The following is a 19,944-nucleotide window of genomic DNA, read 5'->3' on the forward strand; positions in this document are numbered from 1 at the left end:
TTTAGGGACTATGGGCTAACGATTGATTGTTCCTAATGATTCAGTAGCCTATATACTCAGAACATACCCTGATCTTAAGTTGGAAACCCTCCCGTGGGCAACATCATCAGTCCCAAGTTCAAAACGCAAAAGTTACTCAAAATACCGTAAACACCATCATAAAATTCCGAACGCAAATTAATTCGTAAACTCGTGCAAGCATCCTTTCAGTTCTTTCAACCCCCAACACAATGAACATCTCTTCCTTTATATATTTTATACATAACCAACATATAGCTTGCAACAACTTTCAGATATTTTGGCAAGAATGGCAAGAATAGATGAATCTCTCCTGTGAGCTACTCCCCTCTTTGATGCTGATGCCAGTAAGCTTTTATTTGTGTGGTGGATTTACAACAGTGTGCGAGTTAGAGCCCTAATACTAGTCTTTGTTTTACACAATTTTATTGCAAATGAATCGGTTAAAATATGTAAATCAGAATATTATAGGGCTCCTTCAAATTTGGGAGAGATCACTCGAGAAAGTTTTTTCCGTATATAAGGCAACAGCACGTTTAAAACGAGGAAGCTGTGGACACAAATCACAATTCCTAAATCAAAATGGACTGACTGGTTTTACTGTTCACGGTTTAGTAGTCACCGAGTGAGTACCATTTTTCATTTCAAGTTTCATTTTTTTCTGTAATAAAATTCATATTACTGGTTTGAGTACGAAGACTTCTAAATTCGTGTGATTAATACTTGTTTTATACATGTTAATCGTTTTCTACCAATTGTATAATATAAACTTGTTAAATTCTCCTTACATTACATATGTAATAATTAAAAGAAATTATGTAAGAAAAAGTTATATTCTAAGTAAATGTTCTTAGCATCTCCTGTTATAAATTTGTTTATCTCATAAATCATAATGTTCTTTGCATAAAGCAAAACAATGTGCAATGGAATCTTATTTAAAGATAATTGGAAAAATTAATTAACTATAAACAGTATTAGTGATATTGAAACACATCACCCATCATATAACAGTGGCAACTGGCAAGCGCACCTCCACAACAGACCAATGACATGCGAAATCATAAGTCACCGCCCACTCATATTTACTGATCGAATAAAAATCACGTCACCGCCTGTAACTCTAACGATAACCATGATAATCAGGACAAAGAACATTATAGTATTAGACATTAGCCTTATACGATTTGTTCCTTCCTTCGTGTTGGTCCCGAAGCAAGAAAAAAAAAAGATTGCAATTCCGATTTTATCCTTCTAGAGAGAGAGAAAAAGGTGAAGGCGTTTTTTCTTCCTTCTCTCCTTCCTCCATTTTCTACGAAATCAATCATCGATCAAAGTGATTCAACCGAGGAACAGAAACTATGGAATGGAATGTGAATCGGTGGATTTGGTGATGGTGATGACGCGATCTTCGTCTCGGTGATTGAGATTTGGAAGCTCAGATTTGGTTTTATTTTTGTAATCAACGCAAAAGAAAGAAACATGAACGGTGGTGGTGGTGGTGACGGTGCTGCTTCTAGTGGTGGTGGTGGTGGTGGTCCTCCTCCGTCTTTAGAGTGGAGATTCTCTCAGGTCTTTGGCGAGCGAACCGCTGGAGAAGAAGTCCAGGAAGGTAATATACTCTGCGTTAGAGATTGTGAGGAGATTTGTTTTAGATCCGGACGGTGTTTTGAGGACTTAGTGGTTTGGATCTGATCTGCTGCTTAGTGTGTGTCATTGATGAATCTCTTGTGTTCTGAGTGTTTTTAGATTTGTACTGTTAGTTGTGTGACTTAGGAGGTGTAATCTAAGCTAGCTAGAAGCTTCTGTTTGTTTCATGACATAGCCACATGGATACTGTTTCCACTGATTAGGAAGCACATGATGAATTGTGTGTCGAGCGAGAAGTGTGTAGTCTTGTCAATTGTTCATGCATTGAATTGAATTTGTAAGATTGAGTTGATAAGATTACTAGTGTAACGAGGTGGTTTTATTCACTTTCAATATGATACTAATTTAATCTGCCACGTCTCTCAACGTTTCTCATGTTATTGAACCAACTTTTCTTCACTTGTTGTAATGGAGATGAACATTCGAGCTGCAGTTTATGGTTTTTAATGTGTTTAGCTCCTATAGTTTAGTGATGAATTCTTTATGTAACGTTCTGTTTGCACAATTTTTTTTTCCGCAGTTGACATCATTTCAGCCATTGAATTTGATAAGAGTGGAGATCATCTTGCAACTGGTGACCGTGGGGGACGAGTGGTTCTTTTTGAGAGGACGGATAATAAAGATGTGCGTTCCTTTTTTTCTTCTGCAAGATTTACTTCAATCGTCTTTCAAAAAAATGTTTTGTGCTGTAATGCATTCGTGTGCAATGTTATTTTTTTTCAGAATGGTGTGTCCAGGAGAGATGCTGAGCAGATGGACTACACAGTTAGGCATCCTGAGTTTCGATATAAAACAGAGTTTCAGAGTCATGAACCAGAGGTACATTTACAACCATGTTCACCAGATTTCACTTTGTGAATAATTATGTTGCTAGTGCTAAAAATAACATCGGTCTCCAATCGCTTTCAGTTTGACTATCTCAAGAGTTTGGAAATAGAGGAGAAAATCAACAAAATCAGGTGGTGTCAGCCAGCAAGTGGTGCATTGTTTCTGCTTTCCACAAATGATAAAACCATCAAGTATTGGAAGGTTCGACATCTGGATGGTCTTTTATCTTGTTTCGAAATATTTTAGGTGTCGCATGTGAAAGTGGTCTAGAAACTGGTTGGTTATTCTCCGTGAAAAACAAAAAGATGAAAGAGTTTTTGACTTCCTTACTCATTTTTGATCGAGCAGGTACAAGAGAAGAAGATCAAGAAAATTAGTGAAATGAATATTGATCCGTCGAAAACTCCAGGTCAACCAAGTTCAAGTAGCCCTCCTCCAGTAGTTGCTAATGGAGTACATGCCGATCCAGCGCATGACTACCTGAGCAAATTTTCCTTTCCTCCAGGAGGCCTTCCATCTCTGCGTTTGCCTGTGGTAGTTATACGCAATATTATTTTGAAGTTTTAGTTTTAGGATTTTGAAAACTAAATGCATATAGATATCCAGCATGTCTACTATATTCTTTTCGGTGATGCCTTTAGCTTGATTCCAGTATAAAGAGTTGATCCAGTGATCTATTTGATTGCTTTGTACTCTGGGACTGGAAGATGTGCATTTTTTTCCTACTATTTTAGCTGTTAAATGTAGGAATTTACTAGTTGTCCTTCTTTTCTTTTGTCGTAAATAAAGCTCAGTACAAATTTGTGACATGCATTAGTCAATTGATACTTCGCTTGGAATAATGGGTCGTTCTGCATATCTAGGTGACTAGCCTGGAGACAAGCCTTGTGGCAAGATGCCGAAGAGTGTATGCTCATGCACATGATTACCATATTAATTCAATCTCAAACAGCAGGTATTCTTTTTCCTCAGTTTGTATATGTTTCACTCGTGATATGTTTATAACCACATTTTTACTGTCTTTCTCCTTGATTTTCCGTCTCAGTAAATATCTAACTAAACTTTTAGAATTTGTTATACCTGTCTTTTCACGTCTTTGTTGTGCTACCATTCTCATTAACGAATTTAGTTGATATTAAATTTCACAACTAGTACGTACATGCCTTACTGTGCATTGTTTTCTTCATTGCACTAATGTATGTTTTTCTAAACTTTGAAGCGATGGAGAAACCTTCATTTCGGCCGATGATCTGCGCGTAAATCTCTGGAATTTGGAAATCAGCAACCAGAGCTTCAACATTGTTGATGTTAAGCCTACAAACATGGAGGACTTAACTGGTATGCTTCCTTCCCTTTTTATCAGTTATGTTTTGTATTGTCTTAACATGACGCATATGTTTTCACCTCCTTATTTTGAAATTCTCTTCTTCTCACGTTTACTATATAAGATATATGCTGGTCGAGCATGTTTTGAATACTACATGGTGTCTGCAGAGGTTATTACATCTGCTGAGTTTCATCCAATCCATTGTAATATGCTCGCATATAGCAGCTCAAAAGGCTCCATCCGTTTGATTGATATGAGGCAATCAGCTCTGTGTGATTCTCATACTAAATTGTAAGTTCTGTTATCCTCATCCTTCATCGAAAAGGGTAGAATTCTAAGTAAGAAGGGATATAAATAAGTAGACAAGTCTCTTATCTTGTCAGAGATGACTTGGAAGTGAAGATTATTAGACTAAAGTTTCAGACCACTGACCATTGCTATTTCATATCACAGGTTTGAAGAACCGGAAGCACCTGGTTCCAGATCATTTTTCACAGAGATAATTGCCTCAATTTCAGATATTAAATTTTCAAAGGATGGGAGATACATACTTAGTCGCGATTATATGACCCTCAAGGTTTGAAAACTATCTGACTCCCTTGTGTATACATTTTCTAATTTTTGGCCAACTTAAGTGTAACCTTTAGTAGTTTCTGATATTTGCCCTTTCTGACGTTTCAGCTGTGGGACATAAACATGGATTCTGGTCCGGTTGCATCTTATCAAGTTCATGAACATCTGAGACCCAAGGTAAGCGCTTCGTTCTGTAGGCATCTCTCATTTGATGATTATGTCTTGAAAACTAACCACATTATGTTTTTACCGGGTTTGCAGCTATGCGATCTATATGAAAATGACTCCATCTTTGATAAATTCGAGTGTTGTCTAAGTGGTGATGGATTGAGGGTAGCAACAGGCTCTTACAGGTTCTTGCTTGCTTGTCTTTTGGTCAATTCCAATACTATTCTATCTTATATAAGGGATGAAGAAATGACTAAACTTACTGTGCTTGAAACCAGCAATCTATTCCGTGTATTTGGAGCGTCTCAAGGAAGTACTGAAGCTGCAACTTTGGAAGCTAGCAAAAACCCTATGAGGTAAATTAAAAAAACAGAGAACATTGATAGTTTAACCCCAAGTTATAGATTTATATTGATCAATTGCAATTTTTTTGCATCAATTCTTTATATTAGGAGGCAAATCCAGACACCTGCAAGACCTTCCAGAACTATTAGCAGCATGACACGTATGGTTAGACGAGGTTAGTTGGTAGTAGCTAACACTATACTCATTCAACCTTTTACTGTTTTCTTGTGGAGTGAAAAAAATTGTGATTGGACGCAGGATCAGAGAGTCCAGGAGCAGAGGCGAATGGGAACGGATATGACTTCACAAATAAGTTGCTGCACATGGCTTGGCACCCAACAGAGAACTCAATTGCTTGTGCAGCAGCGAACAGCTTGTACATGTACTATGCATGAACTGGTGAGAGAGATGGAAGAAAAAAAAACATGGAACCAGCTTGCTCCAGTTTAACATTCCTTTTCTCATTTTTTCAGACTCTCTCTCGCTCTTTTTTAGCTACCAAAGTGATTATGTAACCAGAAAAAGGTGTAGTAGTAACAGAGTTATGCTGTGACCAAGACCAAAGCCTGACCAGTCACTGCAACGCTGTCCATGGAAGAAGCAACAGTATAATCTTTCAGGAGTTAGACGGTAAAAAATGTTGGGTTGAGGAAGTAAAGGAGAAATCTTTTTACCATAAGGGTAATTTTCTGAAATATCTGAACCACCCTTCCTACTTAGGTTGTCCTCTTTCTTTTTAGCTTCGATTCTATTACTCTTTTAAGAAGAAACAGCTTATGTTGTGTGGGATTTTTTTTTTTTTCAAGTATGAGACGTTGGGAAGGGTTTGTGTTGCAATTTGTTAATTGATTCTTTTGTCATATCTTTTTCTTCTTGAACACTCCGTATGCTCTCTATATGTCTCTCTTTTCAATTGTATTTCCAGACACCCTTTTGTGATTTTTACTGCTACCCACAATAAAAATTACTTGTATCCTCATATCTTCAATGTTGAGAACAGTATAATCTTTGACTACATATTATCATGATCTGCCATTGTCATTGCTGATTATTGAGCTTAGTAGATGATGCACACAGAACTCTAATTATACTTAAAATGGCTTCAAGTATAGAGGATAATATGGAGAATTTATATATCCGTTACATAATATGGCCATGCGACGTTAGACAGAACTGTGGTTTTATGTTGTAAGATAATGAAATGTAAACCTTCAACTAGCTTGGAAACTCGGGAGCATATGTTTTTCGAATGCGCGTACTCATCGAAGGTCTGGTCATTCTTAATGTCTGGTCTGTTGCAGGCAAATTTCACTACAAAATGGTCGGAATTAATGGACCTGAGAATGGACACTAATCAACGTCTACTTGAGACTTTCCTCACAAGGTACACCATCCAAGCCACAATATACTTACTGTGGAAAGAAAGGAATGACATGAGACATGGGGATACACCAATTACAGCAGTAACACTTGCGAGAATGGTGGATCGACAAGTTCGGGATCGATGCTTAGCTTTTCGCCAACAGGGAAACTTCAAACTTACAGCAGGTCTATATATCTCTGTGGCTTTTCACAAGATGACACACAATTTTCTATCCTTTACATAGAAGTTCCATAGTTTAAAAAAAAACTGATGCACTAGTTGTAATAATGTTTTTTTTATAATAAATTTAACATATATTAAAAAAAAAAAACCATTCAACTAGTTGTTCTAGAGTGACGAATCGTCATACTATGGATTTTCGTGGCTCTACAGATTTACAACTAAAAAATACTTCCTTTGATATTACAATAGTTGTCTAAAGACGTGAGGAAGAGGAATAAAAGAACAATGTTTTGATGGGGATCTTTCTGATATAGTCAGATAAATTCCAGATATATTATAATATATAAATAGAGATATACACATACAGTGTTGTGTTGTCATACTGAGACTTGGTGATCGGCTGAAATTGCTTTCAATTTTAGAAAAAAAAAATTGAAGAAATCAAATGGATGAATATTGATTGAAAGATGTGGCCACCAAAGAAATATGATGATCCTTAACTCAAAGAATATTCCTTTCAACTTTCCTCCTCAACTCGCTAGTGCCTTCTGATGCAATCCCCACATGTATTTCACACTTTAAATTTTGATAAATGCTACGTTTTAAGGTTTAGTCCAACCGAGTGATAGGTTTGTGGCCTTAGCTTTGTCGACAAAGCGTGTAACCTATTAGATAAAACCACTAAACATGCATAATTTTTGTTTCAGTCGAACAAAATTCTTCTCCCTATAAAAGAATGTGATGCCGAAAACACGAAATAAAATGTAATTTATATGCAAGAGCAAATGTGTCACTCGGTCGTAAAATATCATCCATATATATCCATGCAAAAAAAAAAAAGAAGAAAGAAATCAATATACATTGCGTATACTTTTTTTTGGTTTAGTATTTTTTGTAAGACAAAATCTTTTTTTTATTTGGTAAGAATTTATTCTAATAATAAATAAAAATTTGGAACGGATTAATAGGTGGAATATTCTTTTACCTCATTCACGTGTCTTCTCAGCTGCCTAAAATCCCACTTTAAACAAACTATTAACAAGCCAAACTAAATTAAATAATAATAATACCCCACAAAATAAACCAAGAGGCGTCAAACACCGTCGGATCAGCACACCTAGTCAACATCTGACCTAAACCATCATCAGATCCAACGGTTTAAAAAAAAGAAGAACCAAATACCAATTCTTTCTTAGCATATTCTCAAAGTAATATTCCAATGGCATCTTCTGAGAAAATCCATATTCGTTTCTCTCTTCTCCACTTGTATATAAACCACATTCATCTCCTCCACATTCATTATAATAATCACACAGATACCTAACAAACTTTAAGGTTTCCCGCAAGAGTCTCTTCCCTGTTTTGTCGGAACAATGGCTAACAAGAACAACATTGTCATCGTATTCGATTTCGACAAGACGATCATCGACGTGGACAGTGATAATTGGGTCGTCGATGAGCTTGGTTTCACCGAGTTGTTCGAACAGCTTCTCCCCACAATGCCTTGGAACTCTCTCATGGTTTGTTCATCATCCATAATCTATCTACCTCTGGGCTCTGTTAGGGCAATTACCGTGTTGGTCAAGATTCTCGAAATTTTAAGCGAAACCATGTTTTGTTTTTTACGTAACAGGATCGGATGATGAAGGAGCTTTATGATCATGGCAAAATCATTGAAGAAATCAAACAAGTCTTGAGAAGAATCCCTATTCATCCTCGTGTCATCCCTGCAATCAAGTCCGCTCATGCTCTAGGGTAAATCTAAATTTTAAATTAATTTTATTTGATTAGAGATTAAGACGTACGGTAATGATAATCCATTATGATCCTGGTAATATTTCAGGTGCGAGCTGAGGATAGTGAGTGATGCCAACACGTTCTTCATCGAAACGATCGTGGAACATCTCGGGATTAGTGAGTATTTCTCAGAGATTAACACAAACCCTGGACTTGTAGATGAACAAGGAAGGTTAAGAATCTCTCCTTACCATGACTTCACCAAATCTTCCCATGGTTGCTCTCGTTGCCCTCCTAACATGTGCAAGGTACTCTTACATGCACTTTTTGTTATATGCACATGTCATTTGCTGAATCTACACGGATTCGTGTTTGTGTTATAATTAATAGTTTATTTATTTTTATAATTGTAGAGTTTGATTATTGAGAGGATTCAAGCTTCTTTTACCAAAGAAGGCAATAAGATGAAGATGATCTATCTAGGAGATGGTGCTGGTGATTACTGTCCTAGTCTTAGACTCAAAGCTGAAGATTACATGATGCCAAGGAAGAATTTTCCGGTTTGGGATCTGATTAGTCAAAATCCGGCATTGGTTAAGGCCACGGTTAGAGATTGGACCGATGGCGAAGCTATGGAGAGGATATTAATGGGACTTATCAACGAGATTATGGAGATGGAGAAGATGGTGAGCTCTGATAATTGCAAGATATCTGTTGGGATTGTTCATGAACCTTTGTTGCCTATTTCTCTTCCGGTTCCTCTACATCTCGTCAAGTGACTGATGAAGAGAACAAAGAATCGAAGATTTTTTTTTTTGTTTTGAAATATAATAATATTCTTAATGTAATCGAGAAAAATGTATAAGATATATACACCTAAAGTTGATTATAGTGAATCATGCACGTAAGCGTGTTATTTTTGACTCTCAAGTGATGTAATGCAAGTAATTTTCTTTGCAAGCTTAACGGGCCTTACTTCGGAATCTTAATATTAGTTTTGTATTTATATTGAGATCATCATTCTCTAACCCAAAATATATAGTGGTGTTAAGCTAGATTAGCTTCCAACATAAAATCAATTAGTGCTAAGATAAGTAATTATATATTGTTTGTGTCTAAATCGTTTTTTCGAGATGATAGCTCTTTGAACATCAATCACGGAATGTTCGGGAAAGGATCGATGGGCCAACTTTGGGTCAGATCGATGTAGATCAGGTTCGGGTTGGAGTGCGTGGATCAAACTCTGATACCATGTTAAGCTTGATGAACTTCTAACCTAAAACCAATTGGTGATAAGAGAAGTAGTCTATCTATCTTATATATTGCTTAGGATCTCTTCCGATCCGCTGAATAAGTGAGGTTAGTTACATTTTATACCAAATCACAGAACAAAAAAATGTTCCAAGGATGGACAACCTATAAGAAGGAAGAAAAACAGAAACATCAAAGATGATGGTTATGGAATATTATTAAAAATGCAGGTATATAATAAATAATTAAATTTATTTAAAATATTGAAAATATTAAACTATATTGATAAATGGATAGAGATTAGAGAATATCATGAAAACAGTGAATGAATGTTAGTTAATTAGGATGAAATTAAAAATTAGATTATCATAATTATTTTGAGTGAGTGTGACAACGAAGCAAAATGTACATGTTTGGTTTTGTTGTTCCAAACCTTAATTTATTCGGACTGGTTAGGGTCTGGTCACCTAAGTAAGTTACCAGCAAGCAGTAAAAAAACGTTTTTAACTTTCTAATCCTAGTATTAAAAATCGATAAACCCTAAACCCAAAAGAGCTTTTAAACGGCGTTAGTTAACTTGTTTCCTCCAATTCCGTCGTCCTCTTCGATATCTCACCGCCTCTCCTCGAAACCCTAATCTCGGCGGCAATCATCAATCGGCGATTCAAAGCAAAGCGAGAGAACTCTCAGCTTCTCCTGTAATCTCAGATGGCTCCAAAAAATTCCAATGCAGTGTCGAAGAGACACAGACCACACGAGAAATTCGATAAGAAACGGGAGATGAAGAAGGCTAAACTTGCTGAGAAGGAAGTTGTTTCCAATCATCCAACAGATGAGGAGGATCTAGGTAATGTTTTAGCTCTTACAAGTAGTTCCATATCTCGTGTTATGTCAAACAACTCAAAATCAACTATTTTGGGGGTATTGTATTTGTAGATTCATCTGAAGAAGAAGACGCTATTGAGGAAGAATCGGAAGCAGTGGTTTACAGAAAACCGACGACTTACGATAATTTGCTGGCGTCTCTCGGTTCATCTAACAAAGCTGTTGCTGATATGAACAAAAGAAGGTACCTTTATATCAACACTCTTAAGCTGTTTGGTTGATTTGGTACTATTTGCTTTAAGTGAATATTGTAGTTTGAGGTTCGAAGCAATTACATTCCATATTCTTGTTCCGCTGTACTTTACTCGTTTAAAGTTTTTATCTTTAAAATATGGACTTCGAAATTCTTTAACAGGCAGAGAGAGGAGGAAGGTAAAAGCGATACAGAAGGAGATGATGAGGACGAGGAAGAGGATGATGACAGTGGGTCTGAGGATCAAATCTCTACAGACGGAGAGGATGATGATGAGATTCAAGGTAATTTTTCTTCCTTGTATTGAAAATTATTGGTGGCTTACTGGTTTCTCTCATTTATGCCTGTAAATGTGAATATTGTTTCAACTCACTTGTAGTTTACTCATCTCTGGAAAATTGATCTCAGTTATACTTCTCTTTGTCTTGTTAAATAAAGGGGACGATGAAGTTCTTACTGAGAACACAGAGAAGGAGAACAATGATAATCTTAGCGAGGAAGAAGATTCTGACGGTTATGAAACGGACGAGGAGGTTGAGTTGAGTACCAATGGCCAACCATTAGTAGATGCTTCTTCATCTGCTAGGTAAATTTCATTTTAGATTGTGGTTTCTCTAAAAGTTTCTTACAGTTTGGCGTACGTGCTTAATCTAATGCAATTTTAAAATTCATACATTTGTTGTTGTTCAGTGCATTTAGTGAGCACCTTAGTCACATATTATCAAGTGAAGAATTGAAAACCTTACCCGAAGGCAAGTGGAAATTTAAATGGGAAGCACCTGCCATTGACATGCCAAATTGCAGGTGGAAAGGAACAAGACCAAATTTCCTCGATGTATGTGTTTTCAGAAATATATGGTTACAATATTCGCCTTCCTAACTTAAGAGTTATCAGTAGCACTTAAACTTATTTTTGCAGGCTGTTCAGAATGATTCACCTTATGGCCTCAAGCCGAAGTTATTTAAGCACTGGCTTCAATTATACCAGAAATCTGGTGGGAAGGATTTTGACTCTTCTAAAAGAAGAAGATTTTTCTCCATCTGTACGTATTACATTTTTCATTTATAATGTATATCATTCATGTTTCTTATATGGCTCTGTCGTTGATTATAGTATTTGATTTTCTAGGCAACAGCTACCTGGATATTTTGCACTCTAACAAGAGACCCTTTTACAATAAAGGCCGTGAAGAAGACTCAAGTGCCATGGACGCTTATCTTATGCATTCTGTGCGTGCATACTTGTATTCCTTTTTCTAAAGATCATTTTATGAGGGTTCTGTTGCTTTTCATTCCACGTAACATTTCTTCAAGTTTTATTGAAGTTAATTTGTCTTATGCAGCTGAATCACATTTTTAAAACGAGAGATCTTGTGAAGAAGAATGAAAGTAAAATTGCGAAGCATCGAGAGACGTCCGAAGAGGAAATTCTTTCTGATGATGGATTCCTTGACCAAGGATTTACTCGTCCAAAGGTGACCCCTTCTCTTTTCCCTCTGCAGATGCTTTGTGTGTGTAAATATGTTGTTGCTCGTATTTGAAAGTTGGCCTTTCGTTTCTTGTATATCCAGGTATTGATTCTACTACCGATGAGGAGTATTGCCTTTCGCGTTGTTAAGAGACTCATACAACTAACTCCAGAATCTCAAAGGGTATATAAATTTATGAAATTTAGTATTTTGTTTTATTTGATGACTGCTTTGTGACTGTGTTACGACTTGCCTTATTCTATGATACTTGACATCTCATGGATGATGAGTACGAGCTTGATTTTAGGCATATGATGTAGAAAAGAATGTGTTAATTTGTGTGTGAATTACGATTGCTCTGCATTGATATTGTCTCGGTTGCTGATTATGTCTTGAGTTGCCTATGTTCTCTTCAAATACTCTTCATTGATTTCAGGTTAATGTGGAACACCTTGACCGGTTTAATGCCGAGTTTGGATGTGAAGACGAATCCGATGACGATGATGAGAAGACATCCAAAAATGGAAAATCGACAACCCACAAGTCTTCAAAACCTTCTGATTGGCAAGCCCTTTTTGGTGAGAAGAACAGTGATGATGAGTTTATGTTAGGCATTAAGCATACAAGGTATATCCTTACATCATCCTTAACATTGCAGTGCGTTCTCCTGTTCGTAAATAATTTGGTAGGTGCCTGAGACTTGAATTTTCTTGTTGATTCCAGGAAGAGCATTAGACTGTATGGTGACTTCTATTCCTCGGACATGATTATTGCTTCCCCTCTCAAGTTACATATGGTAGGTACCCTTACCTATCTTATTCTAAGATGCCTTACTAGTGTAAATCTTCTTGATTCAATCATCATTTTTACTCTTTCTAGGCAATTGGTCAAGCAGAAGAAAACAAGGAAAGGGATGTTGATTATCTGTCGTCCATTGAGGTAATTTTGTTTATCATTGCGTGGAGAACATATGTTAAATAGATAGCAGACGATTGATGCCAATATTTTTCAGTTACATAGTGTACTATTGTTTTATCTCTTAAACCTGGTCTATGATGGCCTGTAGTTGCAAATATTTGAAATCGTATTCTGTATCTCCTTATTGAACTTACTAATATTTATTTAATTTTCATGTGGATAGGTTTTGATTATTGATCATGCAGATATAATATCTATGCAGGTAGGTTTTGTGGTAAATGTATAGATTTTGCAAAGATGGAGTATTATGTCTTCATTCCTTATGTGCTTTATTATAATGTCTCAGAATTGGTCGTTCCTTGCTACAGTCGTCGACCACATAAATAGATTGCCAACAAAGCAACATGGTACCAATGTCATGCGGATCCGGCCGTTGTATGTAGTTCTTCCGACTTCAAGTTTTTTCTCTCTAATACGGTTTATGTGTGTCGCAGAGCCCAAATATGGCAGAATCTTAAATAATATCGTCCTATGTTTAGGTATTTGGATGGACAGGCACGGTTCTATCGACAGTCAATAGTTCTAAGTTCCTATTTAACCCCAGGTATTGCTCTGCCCACTGTGAAAGAAGGCAGTGGTGATTATTGAAGTTTCAAAACTCTTACTAACCCAAAGAATATTTAATCTCAGAGATGAATGGTCTATTCAATCGCCAGTGCTTGAACTATAAAGGAAAGGTGGGCATTCATTTTCATGCATCTTCGTTATCTTTTCGTTGCTAGTGTTATGAGGGTATTAGATGATTGATGAATTGCTATAGGCTATGACTTTACTACTACGATTTGAATTGTGAACTATCAAGTCTTTTCCCAACCAAGATTGTAGATATTAATTAACTTGTCTTTCAGTTTTAGCTTTGAATTAAAACTGTCACATCACACTTTTAGATGAATCAATGCAGATAAAGCTGGCGTGTGAATACAAAGGTGTTCTCGAGAAAGTGTTGCTCCCTGTTCGTCAGGTATAATATCATCTTGCTTAAGTATAAAGGTTCTAGACATCTTATCTCTTTTTTCTGTGTTGCAGATTTATGAAAGATTTGATGCAGACTCCATGACCCAAGCAGACAATGCCCGTCTTGAATATTTTACCAAAAAGGTCTAGTTTTTAATTTGCTTATTAACTAATTTTTCATGGATTATATATTAAAGGGATGATATTGTGCATTGCCGCATTTCTTTGTTCAGTTTTTGTTTTTATACCACTGAAAGTAGGGTCACTACACAGACTATACTTGTATTTTTGTGTTGAATCCTAAATACAATATCTTCTGATTATGTTCTGTTTGGTTCAGATATTCCCAAAGATCAAAGATTCTGTTGAGGTACTCTCATCATTCAAAGGCTGACCTTGTTGTTATTATCACTTAAATTTTGGGAGCCTGATTGTCGTATTTTAATCCTGTTTATAGGGAGGAGTAATGATCTTTATCCCTTCTTACTACGATTTCGTCAGGGTTAGAAACTATCTGAAGTCGCAGAATGCCTCTTTCTGTCTTCTTGGAGAGTGAGACCATTTCCTTCCCTGTACCGAAGTTGCTGTTCCATTGCTATCTGGATTTCTTTCGCCTGTTGGTAGCCTAATCCTGACTCTTGTTTTCAGCTATACAAAGAATGCGGATATATCCCGTGCACGAGAGTGGTTTTTTGCAGGGAGTCGAAAGATCATGCTTTACACTGAGAGGGCGTACTTCTATCGGAGATACAAGGTTTTTTTCCTTCTTCTTAATATGTATCTTTGATCTCTGATTAATTTCTATAATACAAATACAGTTCTGATCATTGTCGCCTTATGGTGTTTCAGATCCGTGGCATAAAGAACTTAATTTTCTACTCTCTTCCGGAGCGGAAGGAGTTTTACCCTGAGGTAAGAGCATCTTAATCGAACTAGTTGCTACACAACTCTTATCAGGAGAAAGACAGTTGGATGCTCATCATTGTTGGCTTTAACTGCAGATAATGAACATGCTTGATGAAGGATCGTATGACATGATGTCCACTGCACTTTTTTCTCGTTTTGATCTGCTCAAGGTACTTTCACAATTCTCATTTTTAATCCTGTGATGGTTGATACACACTTGAGAGTCATACCTAGTCGTTTTCTATCACTCCATTGATTTCAAATAGTACTAGTTCCTCAACTAGAACTAGGAAGTGGTATATATATATGCATAACAATGCTTAGACGTCTAGCACGGAGGAATTTTATGAAGTCCGGTTAAGAAAACTCTAACTGGGTTGCTTTCAGTTTCTGAGATATAAATGCTGAAACACATTAATTGTTTTTAACCCTAATAAGAGTTTAACTCTCTCAGTGGCACCAATGTGATGAGTGAGCTGTAATAGAAGTATTGTGATGTTATTTGCAGATGGAAAGGATCGTTGGGACTGCTTCCGCAAAAAGAATGATCAGTTCTGATAAGAGCATCTTTGCTTTCTGTTGAGGAGTCGAGAATGTTGAAGCATCCCAAGCCTTTTTTTTTTAATTCGAATGGTTTAGTGGCATGACAATGTTGCTATATATTTTGGTGATATCAAACTCCCCAGTTTTGATTCTATGGTCAGATACACAGTGCTATTGTGTTTAAATCGATTTTTATAATCAATATTAGACCTCTTTTTTTTCATATGAACTTAAATTTGAGTTTAAATGGTGAGAAGATACAAAATAAACTTGGTAATTATAATTATAAGCTCGAAATAGGTTCAGTTAATGAAGTATTAAAGGTGAAATTAAACAACTAATCATTCTTAAGTCAGTAATAATAGTTGGTTTTATGCATAAACGTTAGAAAAGTGCAGTGATCCTTCAATACCTGCCTCGCAAGATCAAACGCTCCACTGTTCTTATAGATCAAATACATATTCTGAGCAGCCTCTTTACGTAGGTCACAATTAACAGGTTTACGCTCTTCTGCAACATTTGGATCTTCATTCGGAAGTTCTGGTATTGGATATTCTTTCTCATAAAACCGCTATAACCTTCTCGTAGCACGAAGCACAAGTCCTACGTGATGATACTCCTGAGCAACGTTATACAACGCCACTTGGCTGTTACTGCGGATTCTGAGATTGTTGTATAGACATGCATCTTGAGTCGGAAACCGAGAGTTAAGTTGATTAAAGCAGCTCCTGAAAAAAAAGATGGAGAAGGTGAAACTTTATACTACTTTTTAAACCCTGACCGAAAAAAAATCGCGTATAGAAAGCTCTCTCTAACGTGGAATGTTTTAGTTAATTGCATGTACCAATCAATCACACAAGGGTTTCGTGGTGTAGTTGGTTATCACGTCAGTCTAACACACTGAAGGTCTCCAGTTCGAACCTGGACGAAGCCATTATTTTATTTTTCTTTAACAAAACGAAAATACTCAAATTTCGTATTAACAAAAATAATCGCCGTTGCCGGGGATCGAACCCGGGTCACCCGCGTGACAGGCGGGAATACTTACCACTATACTACAACGACCTTGTTGTTTGCTAATCAGACTTTTACATTTTTCTCTATAACGTGAGTTTCTCTAAGGTTCTGTTCTGTACGTGGTTATTGCTGTTGATGATAATGTGGCTTTCCATATTTGTAGATGAGCTAAAGAATTATTTCTGTGTAAATGGTGACATAATTGAGAATCAGTTTATGTATGATCACCACACTGGAAAGTCAAGAGGGTTTGGTTTTGTAACCTATCTGACTGAAGATTCTGTGGACAAACTTTTCTCTGATGAGAAAAGTTCATGAGTTCAGTAACAAACAGGTAACCCTTTCTTTTACTTATGTTTTCAAGTTTAAGCTAAAGAACCGTAGTATATCTCAAGCACTTACAATGGCTCAATCGGTCGATATAAAAAGGGCTGAACCAAAGAAAACCGGAGGAGATAACAGCTTTAGCTCCTACGGTGCTAGTGGAAAGTATGATCAGGAAGATTGTTATGGTGGGAAAGAAAATGGAGATAACATTATGTATTCGGGTAATGGGGATTATATTGGTTTGGAGCTTATGACGTCTACATTAGTCTTAACTCTTAACGTTGCATATACGTTTATTCCAAGTAACTTGATGGTTCACCCTTGACGTTGCATATATGTTTAATTCAACCAGCCCTTGATAATGAAGCTCTATTTATCATATCTATTACATATATTTACAATACCTTAGTGTGAAATGAATTTACGTGTACAGAAACACCAAGCCTTTGTGACTGACTAATTCAAAAGTCACAAAAGTCAGCTTGGACATCTAATAACATGTGGTGGTGGTCACATGGTTCTGAAAGTTCTGTGGCTGTGTGGCAACTATCATTTTGATTCCAAACACTTATTGACCCCATCAACACTATATTTTTCTATAAATAAAGATTTAGTTAACCTATTTGATTTTACTTATCACTTATCCAGCATCTTGCTATCTAACGATTTCAATACTTTATTTTTGTTGCTCTATTTCTGTGTGGAGATTTTAACCGAGATTTCTTAGTTTCTTAACTCATAGATTTAAAGAATTATTTCTGTTGTATAAACCAACCAACCAAATAAGAAGATTTTTTAGTGCTTCATTTTTATATTAATTTGTTGAAATGGAACAAATTCCATCACATGCTAGTCATCGTTTTACACCATAACACCTAATCTTCCTTTTGTCGTTGATAATTACATGACACCTGATTTTGAATCATTTGTGGCTTTGCTTTTTCTTGTTTAAGTTGAATCGAAATGTAGAAAAGAAAATATTATAAACATTTCACCGACACCTTTTATTCTCCTTAAAAGCATTTCCAAGGAGACTCTATTTTTTTTTCTATAATTTACACTAAAATAGAGTAACTCTATTATAGAGTTGAATTTGTTCCAATGATTCACTCTATAATAGAGTTACTTTATAATAGAGTGAAATATAGAGTAATCTTATTTTTTTACTTCAAATATAGAGTGAAAAAACATAGAGTAACTCTATTATAGAATTAGATTTGTTTCAATGGTTCACTTTATAATAGAATTACTCTATTTTAGAGTGAAATATAAAGAAAATTATAGTGTAGTATCGGAGATGGTCTTCGAGCCCAAACTTTGTTAATAATTCTTCTTTAACAAATTACAACACCCGAAGACTTTGTCAGTAGGCAGCAGACCATTAGATTAACATTCATAATAATTCATAGGTTCTTAGGGTATGTACCACATGGTAGCTTAACTAATTGATACAGCTATCAAGGAAAAAAGGGTAGCTAGCTTAATTGACCAAAGCACTTGCTGTACTAGTGGTCAACCAACCTCACACGCATTACTGCCACCATATTATTAAATGCGTTTTATCATCATTGTTAGATTTTTCATCACTGTTAATGAAGAATTGTTACTATAATCAAATGATTTAACATTCTTTTTTTGTATAAACCAGATCAAACATTTTTTTCTCGAATAACCACAAACAGCAATATTCGGACCGAACACAGTGTATATATCTTCATTTACATAAACAAAAAAATAAAGTCTTACCAGAATCGAAAAAACTGTATATGAAATCAAATTAAAAAGAAATAATGAAACAATGTATTTATATAACAAAAAAATGGAATGTAAGATTTTCATTTTGCTCCTCAATGTTTTTAAAAAGTGAATTTCCAGACCTTGAACCTGAGATCAACCTTACACTTAGCAGCGGTGGTAACAGCCGTCGTCGTCTTCTTCCCCGTCGGAGCCACCGCTCTAATCCCTTCACAAGTAACTCTGATCCCTGACTTAGGCGTTTTCACAGCTCCCATCTTCACCGTCACCTTCGTGTTCAGAACAATCTTAACCGCCACTCCTCTCTTCGCCTTCAAATCTCCCTTAAGCTTACCCGCCGACAGCTCGTCGAGATCTCCCGGAGGACTCCCCACCGTAGACTTAAGCAGAGTCGTGTTCTTCTTACCGTGCACAAACGACGCGATCGAGCCTTTACCGATAACAACGTCATCGTCTCCGGGGGAGACTCTGTAGACCGTGATGTCAGCAACGTCGTAGCTGAACCCGACGTTTTTGTTCGGGTTCCTGGCCACGACGGAGAGGGATATGGCGGTGGCGAGGTGCGCGGCGGAGGTGAGGTTGAGAGAGGAGACTTTGAGGGAAGAGACTGAGAAGCTCGGACGCTGAGGACGGTAGATCAGGTACACGACGGCGGACGCGGCGGCGACGAGGACGATCAAGAGGATGATTACGAAAATCGTCCAGCAGCAGCAGCGGCAGCAGCATCCGCGGCTATGCGTGCGGCGGCGGGGGGCTGGCGGACGGTATGCCGGGCGGTTTGCGCTGTAGAGCTGAGCTTTAGTCGCCGGGAAAGTTGGATTAGCGGTTGTTCCGCCGTTGACAGCGACGGGTGGTTTGGAGGCTGGGTAGACTTTGTCGTCTGTCATGTCGGAGAGAGATGAAAAGAGTGATTAGTGGAAGGACAAAGGGTAAGGTTTATAGGAGATGCGTGTTTCTTTCTTTATAAGAGATTTTAAAGTGAACGTTTAAGCTTTAAGCTTGTCTTTAACGGTTGATTAGTGGGGAGAAAAAAAGGATTTAATGATAGTGGTGGTGGAGAATGAGAGAGGAAGCCAAAGAAACAGCGACGGAGACAGAGACAGACAAAAGAGAGTGACAGCTCAACGCGGGAAAGAGAGCTTACACGCGTCACACCAGCGCGTATATATCACGACGTGGGGATAAACGGTGCAAAAAAATGGTCACGAGAGTCCAGTTGTTATTTGCTAAGCATTTTCGCAGAAAAAAACTCCTACTAGTTATTATTAATTATGATAAAATATTATTTTTTGTCAATATAAAATATTGTTGTAACTAGAACTATAAAACAAAGTGTGAATAATTATATTTTATGATTCGTTTTAAAAATTTATTACCTAAAATGTTAGTAAATAAAGATGTAATAATTGATATATGTAGTTTTGAGTTTTTTTTTTTTGAAACTTATGTAGTTTTGAGTTGAAACGTGAAATCGAAC

At 36.7% G+C, this 19,944-nt stretch overlaps 4 protein-coding genes and 2 non-coding genes across 8 annotated transcripts; 4 read left to right on the plus strand and 2 right to left on the minus strand.

Moving 5' to 3' along the window:
• The first annotated feature begins 1,206 nt into the window (after window positions 1–1,206).
• On the plus strand, window positions 1,207–5,885 carry LOC103835944 (serine/threonine protein phosphatase 2A 55 kDa regulatory subunit B beta isoform). Of its 2 annotated transcripts, XM_009112144.3 has the most exons (15): window positions 1,207–1,627; window positions 2,186–2,289; window positions 2,389–2,484; window positions 2,575–2,694; window positions 2,842–3,027; window positions 3,357–3,448; window positions 3,713–3,831; window positions 3,988–4,111; window positions 4,274–4,397; window positions 4,502–4,570; window positions 4,655–4,746; window positions 4,840–4,917; window positions 5,014–5,081; window positions 5,165–5,305; window positions 5,380–5,885. In XM_009112144.3, the coding sequence occupies exons 1-14, from the start codon at window positions 1,498–1,500 to the stop codon at window positions 5,299–5,301; spliced, it is 1,539 nt and encodes a 512-aa protein (XP_009110392.2). In that variant the 5' UTR covers window positions 1,207–1,497; the 3' UTR covers window positions 5,302–5,305; window positions 5,380–5,885. The 2 variants fall into 2 exon arrangements, with proteins under 2 accessions (XP_009110392.2, XP_009110391.2); XM_009112143.3 differs by having other exon boundaries at window positions 5,165–5,885.
• Window positions 5,886–7,750: 1,865 nt separating this feature from the next.
• LOC103835945 (inorganic pyrophosphatase 2) lies at window positions 7,751–9,149 on the plus strand. Its single transcript, XM_009112147.3, has 4 exons — window positions 7,751–7,972; window positions 8,086–8,207; window positions 8,296–8,497; window positions 8,603–9,149. Exons 1-4 carry the CDS (start codon window positions 7,826–7,828, stop codon window positions 8,966–8,968), a joined length of 837 nt encoding a protein of 278 aa, XP_009110395.1. The 5' UTR covers window positions 7,751–7,825; the 3' UTR covers window positions 8,969–9,149.
• Window positions 9,150–9,395: 246 nt separating this feature from the next.
• On the plus strand, window positions 9,396–15,591 carry LOC103835946 (U3 small nucleolar RNA-associated protein 25). Of its 2 annotated transcripts, none has more exons than XM_009112148.3 (24): window positions 9,396–10,287; window positions 10,377–10,509; window positions 10,681–10,802; window positions 10,957–11,104; window positions 11,209–11,353; window positions 11,438–11,561; window positions 11,648–11,748; window positions 11,862–11,993; window positions 12,090–12,170; window positions 12,424–12,614; window positions 12,711–12,783; window positions 12,867–12,926; window positions 13,129–13,167; window positions 13,252–13,340; window positions 13,445–13,509; window positions 13,596–13,645; window positions 13,870–13,926; window positions 13,992–14,063; window positions 14,260–14,289; window positions 14,377–14,471; window positions 14,568–14,673; window positions 14,769–14,831; window positions 14,921–14,995; window positions 15,334–15,591. In XM_009112148.3, exons 1-24 carry the CDS (start codon window positions 10,149–10,151, stop codon window positions 15,406–15,408), a joined length of 2,265 nt encoding a protein of 754 aa, XP_009110396.1. In that variant the 5' UTR covers window positions 9,396–10,148; the 3' UTR covers window positions 15,409–15,591. The 2 variants fall into 2 exon arrangements, with proteins under 2 accessions (XP_009110396.1, XP_009110397.1); XM_009112149.3 differs by having other exon boundaries at window positions 13,596–13,642; window positions 13,867–13,926.
• Window positions 15,592–16,228: 637 nt separating this feature from the next.
• TRNAV-AAC lies at window positions 16,229–16,302 on the plus strand. The gene has a single exon. It is a non-coding gene; the product is annotated as a tRNA-Val (tRNA).
• A 59-nt stretch (window positions 16,303–16,361) lies between these two features.
• On the minus strand, window positions 16,362–16,433 carry TRNAD-GUC. The gene has a single exon. It is a non-coding gene; the product is annotated as a tRNA-Asp (tRNA).
• A 1,888-nt stretch (window positions 16,434–18,321) lies between these two features.
• On the minus strand, window positions 18,322–19,765 carry LOC103835947 (NDR1/HIN1-like protein 6). The gene has a single exon (XM_009112150.3). It carries the CDS (start codon window positions 19,352–19,354, stop codon window positions 18,569–18,571), a length of 786 nt encoding a protein of 261 aa, XP_009110398.1. The 5' UTR covers window positions 19,355–19,765; the 3' UTR covers window positions 18,322–18,568.
• Window positions 19,766–19,944: the final 179 nt, after the last annotated feature.

The sequence above is a fragment of the Brassica rapa genome, chromosome A08, assembly GCF_000309985.2.
Source record: "Brassica rapa cultivar Chiifu-401-42 chromosome A08, CAAS_Brap_v3.01, whole genome shotgun sequence".
In the NCBI taxonomy this organism is placed as follows: Eukaryota; Viridiplantae; Streptophyta; class Magnoliopsida; order Brassicales; family Brassicaceae; genus Brassica; species Brassica rapa.